Genomic DNA, 14,053 nt, shown 5'->3' with positions numbered 1-14,053 from the left:
ATGCTAAGGACAAAATTCTTTAAAACAATGACATTTTAATTAAAACAAAGTTTATAATCCTTGCTTCAAAAAATGTTTTCATTAAATTTAGGACACAAATCTTAAAATTTTGCGTCTCTCTGCTGAAGTTGTAGAATTTTGAAGTAAGGCAAATTTTTCTTAAAATAAAGAAAAACATTTTTAATTTAAAGAAATCGTCTTTAAATCAACTGACATATTGGATTTTTAATTTAAGATAAAAACGCTTCAAATATAGGCTAAGACTTATTTTAAGGATTTGCATCTTTGGTTTAAAGTTTTTTTAGCATTAAGAAAACTGTTTTTACTTTGAAGTACCTGGCATAATTTGGATTTTGAAATTGGAATTTGTTTGTACATAAATACCTTTATTAATATATATCGTAAACAGAGAATAAAAATTCGATGAATGAGATCTGTATCGAATTTTAATTTTATTGATCCTACATTTAAAGACAGGGAGGTCCGTAAAAATGTCGTTATTATAAAGAAGCCGCATCTTTGGCTCGGAATCAATACCAAAATCCTTAAGGGAAGGTCAAAATCTTTGGATCCAAGTAAACTTTTTTTTGAGTGTAGTTTGAATTTTTATTAAATTTGTGATTTAATTCTAATAGAGCTATCTATGTGTAAGGTAGTGGACGTTTTGGTGGTCGCGTTATTGAAAGATGAAAGAGATTTTTGTCAATGTTAAAAACTTACGTGGCACACATGATCCAAATTTATCAGGGTATTCCGATATAAGATCATCATTAATACGATCCTTCAAAGGACCCAAGATTATAACGGGTCTCGTATAGTTAATCGATAATCTTTGTACAGCCTCGTACGATAGGACATTCTCTTCGGAAGCTGTAAATGTATAGGTGAGAAATGATTTATGCAAGGGAGCTGAAGGGAACACAAGCAGATATTTGCAAAACACTAAATGTTGAGATGTATGTTTTAAGATTTTTGTTTATTTTTTTTTTCCAAAATAAAATCAAAAAATAAATAAAATTAGAAATATTAGATTAAAGTGATCAATAGAGTTGGTATACATAAATTCTCCTGTTTATCAAAGCAATAAAGCAGTGTATCTTTTTGTTGATTGTTGTTAATATTTTTCTTTTTTTTCTATAGATGATATTTGTATGACATCTTTGTATATTAAACGAAATTACGATTTTCAAGAATATTAATGTAATAACGCAATTAAATTATACAAAGAGCAAGGGGGAAGGCGAAATAGTTGAAATGTTAAAATGTTTCATTCACTATTAATTGAGAAAGAGATTGCTGCTGATAGGGCAACTGGCAAAGGTAATACGGGGAACACGGAAGGATATTACTAGGCAATCAATAGATGTTTCCATGTTTCTACAGAGGATTTTGGGGGTTTTTTTTCGTGTTATTTCATTGTGTTAAAGTGTTTCATATATCTAACAAAAAAAATCATACATCTACGTTCTAATTGTTAACAAAATATTTACTCATATATGGGAGAAGTGTAAATAAATTACATTGGTTAATAAGGCCAAAATAATTTGCATAAAAGTGACAAATATTAGGTAAATTCTGTAATAGGTACATATGTATAGAAATAGTACGTTAAATATGCATTAAGACAATTCAAAACAAAATCTCTATTTCCAGTATTAATTTAAGGACATCACATCATTTCAAACTACAGAAGAACACAGATTCAATATAGTAAAAGAGGACAGACAGATAACAAAACGAACAAACAAACTATAGAGCTAGAGAAGTATACACTCATGTAAACAAAAACCAAACAAAATACAAAACAAATAACAATAAATAAATAAAATATGGTATTATAAATTAATAATTATATAAGTTTAGTTGAAGAAAAAAATAATAATAAATTAATATTTCATTTAGGAGTAAATAGATTGTAAAATTCATTACAAACCATAAGTGGTGTTCGTTTCAAAATTGAAAGTACAAAAACTTACGTCTTTTCTTTTTTGTTTCCAATTCAAATACAAAAATTATAAACCAAAAAACAATTGTTAATGCCATGTGTTGTTTCTCTTCTTTATTCATTAATTAATTATTATTTATTTTTAGTTAATTAATAGTTAGGATTTTTATAATTTTGTTATTCATCATCAACTGCTTACAATTTCTTGCGAGAATGTAGGTAGGTGGTTTGTGGTATATATGCTATGGGGAAATATTCTTCGCTATAGCAATCTGAAGAATCTTACTACTAAAGCAGCCCATAAAAAAATTCCATATAAAACATTCATGTGCATAATGTTTTTCAATGATTTGAAAACGAAAAAATATTTTTCCTCTAACAATGAGCGATGTGTAATGTTGCAACACAAACTGAAAATACTAAATGACCCATCTTTAATTTAAGAAATGTAATTTTTAAATTTAGTTTTATTATTGTTGTTTTTGATTTCAGCTTAAAACCATGCATTGGCTAAACTACAAGTGTAGCTTAACCAACAGAGGAAAAGTATGCTTGTCAAATTTATTTGGGCAAAGCCTTATAGACTGCCAGATGGTTGGATGTACAGCTGTTTCGGAATTACCACATTCCTCATCAGCATCTTCTACTTGCAGCAAAACTATCAACCAATTATCAGAATAAATTCGGGTAATTCACTCAATAATTTAGTTTTATTAGAATAAGACTTTTCGCGAAAATGTTGTATTACACCCAAAGAAAATATACTTTCCTCCGGAACGCACTTTCAGACAAATTAAAGTATTTTCTTAAGAATGTATGACAAGCGATGTAATCATTGTCTCTAGTATTTGTTATTTGCTTCTAAAGAAAATTTCTGTCCATCAAAAGAAAACTTCGCTTGTCTAAAATTTCGTTCTCCAGGAAACTTTTCTTTCAGTGTAACATCAAATTTATTTCGAAACAAATTAGTTGGTCATTCAGTTAATAGTGCACAGAAAAAAGTAAACTGTTTTATAGCAAGAATGAACTACCTCGTGCGAAAATTGAATTTCCTTTTGGAATTTTAACTGCAGTTCATGAAATTACACCCTCTCATAGAAGAAAAAATGAACTAAAAATAAAGAAAGAAATCATTGGCGCCAAAGCATGGTAATTTTAACCATACTGTAGTTCATTCTTACTATTTTTGGGAATCGTACGAAAATTTTCTTTTGCGTTAGTTCATATTGTGAGTACGGACATTGAACTTTATACCCACGTTTAGTTCATAAAATGTTTGAGACACACTAAACAACAGGAAAATTTCATTGGGCTGTGGAAAATTTCAAAAAAAATAATAAAATTTAACTTCAAACAAATATTTTTTTTTTTCAATAAAAATAAGTTCAATTTAGCGTTAGTTTAACTACGCAAATTTGTTTCGGTGTGGCTTTTGAATAATTGAAAATTGCATTTGTATAATTATAGCCGATGAATTACCTCAAAAAAAAAATGAAACTATTTCGAGTTTTGAAAGTGCCATCTCTCAATTGAGGATAGTCATGGCATGTCTAGTAATTGAAAGCAATAGTTTGACCACAGGAATTTGCAAATCGGAAACTGAGCAGGTTTTTCAAGGTTTCAGTTTACAATTGTATTTTTTCAGACGTGGATAGTTCCATAAGTACTTATCCTTATCGCCTAATGAAAGAGTAACCCATAAGACTCGTCTAGCCATCGAAGAAGAAGAGGCACGGCACACACCATCCAAAATTGAATAATTGAAAAAATCAAAAATTTATTTGGAAAGGGGAGTGAGATGTAGATCTTTTTAATTTTCATATCAAAAACTCGCTGCTCGCGAGGTAAAAATTTTTCTTTTCAATAATCACAAAAATTAGCATTTTTCTCATTACAATTTCTAGTACATTTTTTATATGATTATGGGGGCATCTGGCTCCCCATAATAGCTATCACGAAGGATGAAGTGACAAAACTTCACGTTCTCTTTTTAACAACCTCCGATAGAAGGTGCGCAAGATAGCTAGCAATAGGCAGTGGGATTCACTAGATGTAGTCCTCATCGAATACATGTAGAGGTTGAAAAGATTACAGGGCTGTAATATGCAAAATTATTGGTGTCGTTCGATGCTAAAATGAAGAAGCAAGTGTATACGGCCTGAAGTTCGACCGGTCCGAAACTTATATACCCATCACCATGAATCATGGATAGAGTGATCAAAAACCCGATTTTTTTGAAAGTCGGTCTTTCTCGGTTCTAAAAAACCGAACCAAAACCGGTGGGCGGTGTTTTAAAAATTTAAAAAACAGGCATAACCGGTCCAAAAGTTGCAAAAACGCTTAATTTAATATAAATGAATGAAAAAATACTTCAATGTAAAAATACTTAATGTAAAAAATAAATTCTTTGGCTGTAATTGCGGTAACAATACCGTAGATAAATATTAAAAAGTTGGATTTTTTATTTTTTGGTTCCATTTGCTTTTTGAGAATATTTCTCAAATGTTATATTAAAGGCGGTGTTGAAGAGTCGCGACAACCAAAAATTTTCTTGTACATACACTGCATAGGGCTTTTGAAGAATCATTTTGTTGGTTTTTTCACAAATAGATCGGGTGATATAGGGATTATACAGAAACGAGGACCGATACACAATATCTTCGGGCACACTTGTTTATAGATTTTGAATTTCAGGGCTATAGATTTTGAATTTCAGGCAAATAGGATAAAAATTACGGTGTATAGGTGCTCAAGATTCCAAATCGGGGCGTCGGCTATATCAAAATATGGACCATTTCACACCTATTAACGGACTTAAATTACTTCAAGATTTTGAATTTCAGGCAAACCGAATAAAAATTGAGATGTCCAGAACTCTAATAGGAAAATCGGGCTATATGGGTATTATAACGGAACATGACTGTTACACACTTGGCCACACAATTGTGTGTGGACCTAGATTTTGAATTTCAGCAAACCGGATAAAAATTGATATGTCCAGAACCCCGAAGAACTCGTATAAGAAAATCGGGTTATATGGGTATTATAACGGAACAGGACCGTTACACACTTGGCCACACAATTGTGTGTGGACCTAGATTTTGAATTTCAGGTAAACCGGATAAAAATTGATATGTCCAGAACCCCAAAAACTCGAATAGGAAAATCGGGCTATATGGGTATTATAATGGAACAGGACCGTTACACACTGGGCCACACAATTGTGTGTGGACCTAAAATAACTATAATTTCAGGTCAATCGAATAAAAATTACGTTGTCCAGATGGTTAAGAAGTCAAATCAGGAGATCGAGGGCTACATGGGGGCTATATCAAAGCATACACACCGATACACACCATCTTCGGCACACTTATTTATAGACATAAAATGCCTCTCGGTTTCTAATTTCAGGCAAATCGAATAAAAATTGCCGTGTCCAGAAGCTGCAAAAGGGAGATCGGGCTATATGAGGGTTATTCCCGACCATGGTCCGATTCGCACCATCTTTGGTTTATGGACTATCTCTACATTTTGACTTTCACGCAAATCGTATAAAAATTGCGACGTCTAGATGCTGAATTCTACAAAATTTTCAATCAAAAATTTAATTGGGACAAAAAAATTTTTAATTGAAACAAAAATCAATCACAATCAATTAAATTTTTAATTGGATCAATTAATTTTTTAATTGACTATAATTTCTGTGATTGAAGATATTCCAATTAAAAATTAATTGGATCAATTAATTTCGTGATTGAAAGAAAAAAATATTTATTTTTTCTGTGTAGGGGGGGGCTATATAAAAACATGGACCAATACAGGACATCATCATTCTATGGTGGTGCACAGAAAAAAATTCACGAAAATTTTTCCAATTAAAATTTTAATTGAGTTTTAAAAAAATATTCAATTAAAAATTTAATTGATTCAACAAATTTATTAATTGAAACAAAAATCAATCACAAAAATTAGTAGTATCAATTAATTTTTTAATTGGATCAATTAATTTTTTAATTGATACTATCATTTCTGTGATTGAAGACATGTCAATTTAAAAATTAATTGGATCAATTAATTTGATGATAGAATCAGAAAAACAAAAGTTTGCGTGTGTGTATACAGACCCAACATGGCGAAGAAAAAATTATCTTTCATTTTCGTTTCAATTAATTTTTTTTTAAATACCTCTAAATTTTGACTTTCATGCAAATCTTATCAAAATTCCGGCGTCAAGATCCCAAATCGTGAGGTCGGTTTGTAAAAAAAAAATAAAAACAAAATCACCAAAATTTTTCAAAATAAAATTTTAATTGAATTCTACAAAATTTTCAATCAAAAATTTAATTGGGACAAACAATTTTTTAATTGAAACAAAAATCAATCACGATCAATAAAATTGTTAATTGGATCAATTAATTTTTTAATTGACTATAATTTCTGTGATTGAAGACATTCCAATTAAAAATTAATTGGATCAATTAATTTCGTGATGGAAAACAAAAAATATTTATTGTTTCTGTGTAGGGGGGCTATATCAAAACATGGACCAATACAGGTCATCATCATTCTATGGTGGTGCACAGAAAAAAATTCACGAAAATTTTTCCAATTAAAATTTTAATTGAGTTTTAAAAAAATATTCAATTAAAAATTTATTTGATTCAACGAATTTGTTAATTGAAACAAAAATCGAACACAAAAATTAGTAGTATCAATTAATTTGATCAATTAATTTTTTAATTGACTTTCAATAAATTGTTTAATTGATACTATCATTTCTGTGATTGAAGACATGTCAATTAAATAATTCATTGGATCAATTAATTTGGTGATTGAATCAGAAAAACAAAATTTTGCGTGTGGGTAATGACCCAAATTATCTTTCATTTTCCGGTCAATTAATTTTTTTTAAATACCTCTATATTTGGATTTTCACGCAAATCGTATTAAAATTCCGGCGTCAAGATCCCAAATCGGGACGTCGGTTTGTACAAAAAAAATCACCAAAATTTTTCCAAATAAAATTTTAATTGAATTCTAAAAAAAATTCAATCAAAAATTAAATTGGATCAAACAATTTTTTAATTGAAACAAAAATTGATTGTGATTGAATCAATTAAATTTTTAATTGGATCAATTAATTTTTGAATTGACGTTGGTAATTGATACACACAAAAAAAAATTTTCTGATTCAATCACGAAATTAATTGATCCAATTAATTTTTAATTGAAATGTCTTCAATCACAGAAATGATAGTATCAATTAAAAAATTAATTGAAGGTCAATTAAAAAGTTTATTGATCCAATTAAAAAATTAATTGGTACTATTATTTTTGTGATTGATTTTTGTTTCAATTAAAAAATTAGTTGAATCAATTAAATTTTTAATTGAATATTTAATTGAAAACTCAATTAAAATTTTAATTGGAAAAATTTTCGTGAAATTTTTTTGCGTGTACTATCATGTCTGTGAATTTGATCAATAAATTGAAAATTTGATCGTGATTGAAAATTGACTTTTTGATTTGATTTATTTTTTTTACTTGTAAAATATGATTTTCAACTTTTGTATGCCTAGTTTCAAGAACTAAGTTGTAGCGACGAATTAAAAAGAGTATAACACACAATTTTTGCAAAATATTTTTTCAGTTTTGTTGGCTTAAGTACTTATCGGACAACCATCGTAAAGTTAAAAATTATTTTAACTTATTTGCCTGTGAAAATTCGAATAAAGCATACTTGGTTTGTAATAAAGAAGTTCAAATTATTATGTGATTATTATGAACACAGCCGATTAATGAAAACTATAATGAGATCTAAAAAAAAACAGAAAAGTGTAAATTAAATTTAATATTTAATGGAAACATAAAAATAATTATAATAATAAAAGTCTAGAAAACATACTACAGGCGTGAATAGTGTTTTCCAAAAATTATATATAAAATAAAAACGATTCCTTGGATAATTGTTTGTGTGGACAGACAATAGTGGACTTGCATCGTTGAGGCGACAAAATACATGAAAACTTCGATGAAGGAAATATGATATTAGAAAACAAAACATATGGGAATATACAGTAGTAAGTGGGCAAATCTTTTTTTTTCTGAGAGACTCAAATAATAAAAGAACTAGAAATTAACAAGTTTTCTTTTCCATAGATTCTATATAATAATAAAATGTTTTGTTTTTGTTTTTAAGATCATAAATACATCGTTTGAAATGTTTGCTTTTCGCTTTTTGATTTCATTCGATTATAATAGAGAATTGAGAAAAGTTTTTTTTTTTTGTTTTTAAGATTCGTTTTAATAGCTTTATGTTTTGTTTCTTGTGTTGTATCATTTGAATTTTAGTCGCTCGACTTACAATAGTCACCATCTTTATTCTCCAGGTAAATCATGGTAATATGTTCCGCATCGGGTAGTTCCACTCTATAGATGATTTCAGTGCCTTTTTGTTGTCGATGGTGTTTTTGTTTGTACGACAACATCAACATTTTTATAGAGGCCATGGTGTTATTGTTGGATTTAATAGTTGAATTGTCACATTTGTGGGGGGAAATCGGATTTGATTTGTTAGCATGACGTTTAAATAGCAGGCAGAATTTTGTTGAGCAAATAAAATGCACAATTGGTAATATATGTTAGTTGATTTCAAAGGGATTTCACAAACATTTACATATAGTTCACATCAAATAACAATTTATGGGAAATTGTAATTGTAGACAAATGCGTAGAAGTTTATTATATTAAGAAGGAATTGTGTATGTGAGTGTTTTTTTTTTTCAATACAACATCGAATAGTAGTTGCGGGAAAATGTTATAAAAAAAAGAAAGATAAAAACCAAGTCATAAAGGTGGTATAATATAAAGTAAAACCAGAGATTTTTTTTAATAAATGTTGATACTTGATTTGATGTATTATTTTGTATTTGATGTATTATATTGTCTCACAATTAAAACAAAAAATTAAAATATCAACGAAATCAAAAATCAATTGGGGCTTATTAACCAATGTCCATGGGGCTGTTGTAATTACTCCTAATTTGGAATCAAGCAGGGAAATGAGTTTGAAAAGATGTGATGTCGTTATAAGTCTCATATAGAATCCCATATATTGGATTCTTAGAAATACTTCTAAAGTACACGTTTAGGAAATCCTACATTACAAGTTCATTACAAGTTTTAATTGTACTGTAAATATCTTTGAAACTGCACATGCTTTAAATAATTGTAATATACATTTTGTCAGAAAAACATTTCCAATATAGATGTATTGCCTACATTATTCATTGACACCTTATAGTTAACAGGTTGGCTGATAAGTCCCCGGTCTGACACATAGATGGCGTCGCTAGCACTAAATGCATATTATTTTTATATAGTACCAACCTTCAAATGATTCGTGTCAAAATTGGTCGTCTGTAAGTCATTTAGTTTGTGAGATAGATCGTCTTTTGTGAAGCAACTTTTGTTATTGTGAAAAAAATGGGAAAAAAGGAATTTCGTGTTTTGATAAAATACTGTTTTCTGAAGGGAAAAAATACGGTGGAAGCAAAAACTTGACTTTCCAGACTCTGCCCCAGGGAAGTCAACAATAATTGATTGGTATGTAAAATTCAAGCGTGGTGAAATGAGCACGGAGGACGGTGGGCGCCCGAAAGAGGTGGTTACCGACGAAAACATCAAAAAAATCCACAAAATGATTTTGAATAACCGTAAAATGAAGTTGATCGAGATAGCAGAGGCTTTAAAGATATCAAAGGAACGTGTTGGTCATATCATTCATCAATATTTGGATATGCGGAAGCTCTGCGCAAAATGGGTGCCGCGCGAGCTCACATTTGACCAAAAACAATAACGTGTTGATGATTCTGAGCGGTGTTTGCAGCTGTTAACTCCTAATACACCCGAGTTTTTCCGTCGATATGTGATAATGGATGAAACATGGCTCCATCACTACACTTCTGAGTCCAATCGACAGTCGGCTGAGTGGACAGCGATCGGTGAACCGTCTCCGAAGCGTGGAAAGACTCAAAAATCCGCTGGCAAAGTAATGGCCTCTGTTTTTTGGGATGCGCACGGAATAATTTTTATCGATTATCTTGAGAAGGGAAAAACCATCAACAGTGACTATTATATGGCGTTATTGGAGCGTTTGAAGGTCTAAATCGCGGCAAAACGGCCCCATATGAAGAAGAAAAAAGTGTTGTTCCACCAAAACAACGCACCGTGCCACAAGTCATTGAGAACGATGGCAAAAATTCATGAATTGGGCTTCGAATTGCTTACCCACCCACCGTATACTCCAGATCTGGCCCCCAGCGACGCAGGGAAAAAATTTGGCTGCAATGAAGAGGTGATCGCCGAAATTGAGGCCTATTCTGAGGCAAAACCGAAGGAGTACTACCAAAATGGTATCAAAAAATTGGAAGGTCGTTATAATCGTTGTATCGCTCTGGAAGGGAATAATAAAAACGAATTTTGACAAAAAAAATGTGTTTTTCTTTGTTAGACCGGGGACTTATCACCCAACCTGTACAGAAAAAATTTCACGAAAATTTTTCCAATTAAAATCTTAATTGAGTTTAAAAAAATATTCAATTAAAAATTTAATTGATTCAACAAATTTTTTAATAGAAATAAAAATCAATCACACAAATTAATAGTATCAATTAAATATTTAATTGGATCAATTAATTTTTTAATTGACTGTCAATTAACTTTTTAATTGATGCTATCATTTCTGTGATTGAAGACATTTCAATTAAAAAATTAATTGGATCAACTAATTTCGTGATTGAATCAGAAAAAAAATGTTTGTGTGTGTTAATTAATGTTTTTAATAAAATTAAATCGCTGTCTGTGTTTGTCATTAAATTTTGTGAAAAATAACTTATTTCATTTAATTTTTTATTTTAATCTTGAAAGATGCTGTAAAGTTATCTTTTCTGAAATTTAACGTCTTGACCAATGACTTTTTATATGGTCAATGTTACCCCTCTTTTCGAGTACAACACACACACATATCTACATACGAGGGGTGAAAATTTGTATTTTTTAGTTATAAATAGGATCATATGGGGTGAAATTCGAAATTAATAAGCAAAACCTCGAAAAGTGAAAGTAGCAGTTCGCCGGGACGGAATTATATATGTGTATTATTCGAATCTATGTATTCGAAATTTTCTGACGTCTACTGCTAACGATCATTTTATCGATGGCAAATCTTCAGCCAATCTGTGGTGGGATTCTGCATTTCTTTAGGATAATTACATTGTTAACGTTTGTTGTCTACGAAAAAAATTGTTTGCACTAACGTTTGGGTCATCCTGCAAGTAGTAATCATTGAGAATTGTTGTTTAGGCTGTGTTGCGCTTGGCAACCCTGCCACGAAAAGCGGTGGAATGAAAGAATAGCACATAAACAGCTTGCAAAATTGGAAATTGTTCGCTAATTTAAATGAAAAACACATAGCTGGAAGTGAAAAATGGGCGATATTTTAAATCTATAAAAAATTCCCTTTAAATTGAGACCATTTAAGGCAGCTTAACATGGAATCGGGCAGCACTCAGTGATAAGAGAGAAGTTCACCAATGTGGTATCACAATGGACTGCATAGTCTAAGTGAGCCCGATACATCGGGCTGCCACCTAACCTAACCTAACCTAAGGCAGTTCTGCCCGACGAAATTCGTAGTACGGCTTAGAACCTTCGGATTTTTAAAATACTGCAGAAAACTCTTTTATATTAGTAAAGGGATCCATTTTTTTCCTATTAAAAGTAACCTACATTATTAAAGACACTATTTTGCATGAATGAAATTTTCTGCTGATAACGACAATGTATTTCAGAAAATAAACAACCAAAAAAAATTTCGTTGTTTACTTAACGATGTTATCTGCAAAGAAAACAACACAACTGATTTTAAACGGTTGAAAATGTAGTTTAAAACGACTACCCAATAGCTTGGTTGTTATTTTCCCTTCATAACGATGCGATTCATCGTTAAAATTGAATACAGAATCCCACTACTGAGCTCTATTTGGGCGCTAGAAATTAGCACACAGAAAAAAATATCAACACAATTTTCCTTGAATTTTAATTGAATTTTAAAACATAGTCAATTAAAAATTTAATCGGTTCAACAATTTTTTTTAATTGAAACAAAAATCAATCACAATAATTAATTCTACCAATTAATTGTTTAATCGGAACACAACTTCTTTTTTCTGATTCAATCACGATATTAATTGAATCGCTCGACAGTTTCAAATTTATTAGTATTTACTAATTTCTGTTTAAATAGTCTAGAAAAGGGGAACCAAGTTGACACTATATACTTGGATTTCTGCAAAGCTTTTGATAAAGTTTCACATAATATTTTGCTTGCAAAGCTTTACAAAATTGGTTTCCACTCGAGTTTACTGCAGTGGTTACGGTCATATTTAAATATGAGAAAATGTTTTGTTTATGTGGATGCTTCAATATCGGAACCCTATATTGCTACTTCTGGAGTTCCCCAAGGTAGTATTCTTGGTCCTTTGTTATTTATATTATTCCTTAATGATGTTATATTTTGTTGCCATTTTGCTAACTGTTTGATTTATGCAGATGACATTAAGATATTTGCAAATATTAAGTCCTTATCTGATGTATTCTTGCTACAATCTGATTTGGATAGAATATTCTCGTGGTGTGAATTGAATTTATTGCCTTTGAATGTGTCTAAATGCGTATATCTATCCTACTCGAGAAGAATTAATGACCTGAATTCTTCATATTTTATAAATAATCAGGAGCTGCTAAAGGTTGATCATGTTCGTGATTTGGGGGTAGTTTTTGATGCTAAATTTTCCTTCAAATTGCATATAGATTATATAATGCCAAAGGCTTATTCGATGTTGGCATTTGTTAAACGGAATTCTAAGGAATTCGTAGATCCATATACAAGAAAAATACTTTACACTAGCTTTGTGAGATCTAGGCTGGAATATGCTGCCATTGTTTGGAATCCCATATATACTGTCCATTGCGATCGAATTGAAAAATTGCAGAAAAAGTTTATAAAGTTTGCATTATTGTCTGTGCCTTTTACTGATCCTTTGCCTTCATATGAAGCTAGGTGTAGGCTAATTCATTTGGATTCTCTTCAATCGCGTAGATTAAAGTTTTCAGTTTTGTTTATTTATAAAATAATTAATGGATTTATAGATTGTCCGTCTCTTTTAGAGTTGATTGGTTTTAATGTACCAATACATTGTTTGCGAAAGCATGATTATTTTGCAATTCCTGCTCATAGAACAAACTATGGATCTTCGGAACCTATTTTAAGATCTCTTAAAGAATTTAATAATTTAAATAACAACTTTGATTTAGATTTTTCAATTTCCATAAATAGTTTTAATTCTATTTTAGACTTAATTTATTTTAAGAATTGCTAGTCTGTAAGGAATGTATTCCATAGACTGAATAAATAAATAAATAAATAAATTAATTTTTTAATTGAAAATTCTTCAATCACGAAAATTGTAGTATTGCTGTTGACGGCAAATCCCGACTATTTTTTTAAATAACTATTTTCAATCACTTTCCTAACTGACTTATTGTTTCAATTATTTTTCAATAAAAATTTAAAAATATTCAATTAATTTTTTAATTGAAAATTCTTCAATCACGAAAGTTGTGGGATCAATCACAGTTTTAATTGGCCATAAAAAATACTTTATTGAAAAATTAATTGATTTCATTGAAAAGTTTAAATTGATTAAATTAAAAATTTAATTGATGTTGATGGCAAATCCCAACTATTTTTTTAATTAACTACAGTGCACTCGCAGTAACGTGAACCAATTAAAACCAATCAATCAGAACAAAACATCGCCATATTCGGGAGTTTTACACGTTTAGCGTGATAGTGTTTTATTTTTGTTATTATTAACTTTAAAAACTTAATTTAATTTCATGAAAAAAAATTAAAAAAAAAAGAGATCGGAAAATTAACAGTGGGTATGGAATTTTAAAGCAATTTAAATTAATAATTAAAATTCACGAAAAAAGCCAAACTAGATCACTAAAAAATTTCGTAGGTGTATTTGAAATTGTATTTGG

At 30.0% G+C, this 14,053-nt stretch overlaps 1 protein-coding gene across 6 annotated transcripts in view; it reads right to left on the bottom strand.

The window, feature by feature from the left end:
• The window catches only part of dlg1 (MAGUK family member discs large 1), a 50,246-nt gene that overhangs the window by 14,638 nt on the left and 21,555 nt on the right, over positions 1 to 14,053 (bottom strand). For 4 of the 6 annotated variants that reach the window (XM_075303182.1, XM_075303184.1, XM_075303185.1 and 1 more), the window contains one exon: positions 721 to 870. In XM_075303182.1, the coding sequence (XP_075159297.1) occupies positions 721 to 870 (150 nt within the window). Of the gene's footprint in view, positions 1 to 720; positions 871 to 8,309; positions 8,394 to 14,053 lie in introns of all 6 variants that reach the window. The other 2 variants (XM_075303180.1, XM_075303181.1) reach the window with 1 other exon arrangement.

This window comes from Haematobia irritans, chromosome 3 (assembly GCF_050003625.1).
Source record: "Haematobia irritans isolate KBUSLIRL chromosome 3, ASM5000362v1, whole genome shotgun sequence".
Classification (NCBI taxonomy): domain Eukaryota; kingdom Metazoa; phylum Arthropoda; class Insecta; order Diptera; family Muscidae; genus Haematobia; species Haematobia irritans.
This window is presented reverse-complemented; position numbering and strand designations above follow the sequence as displayed.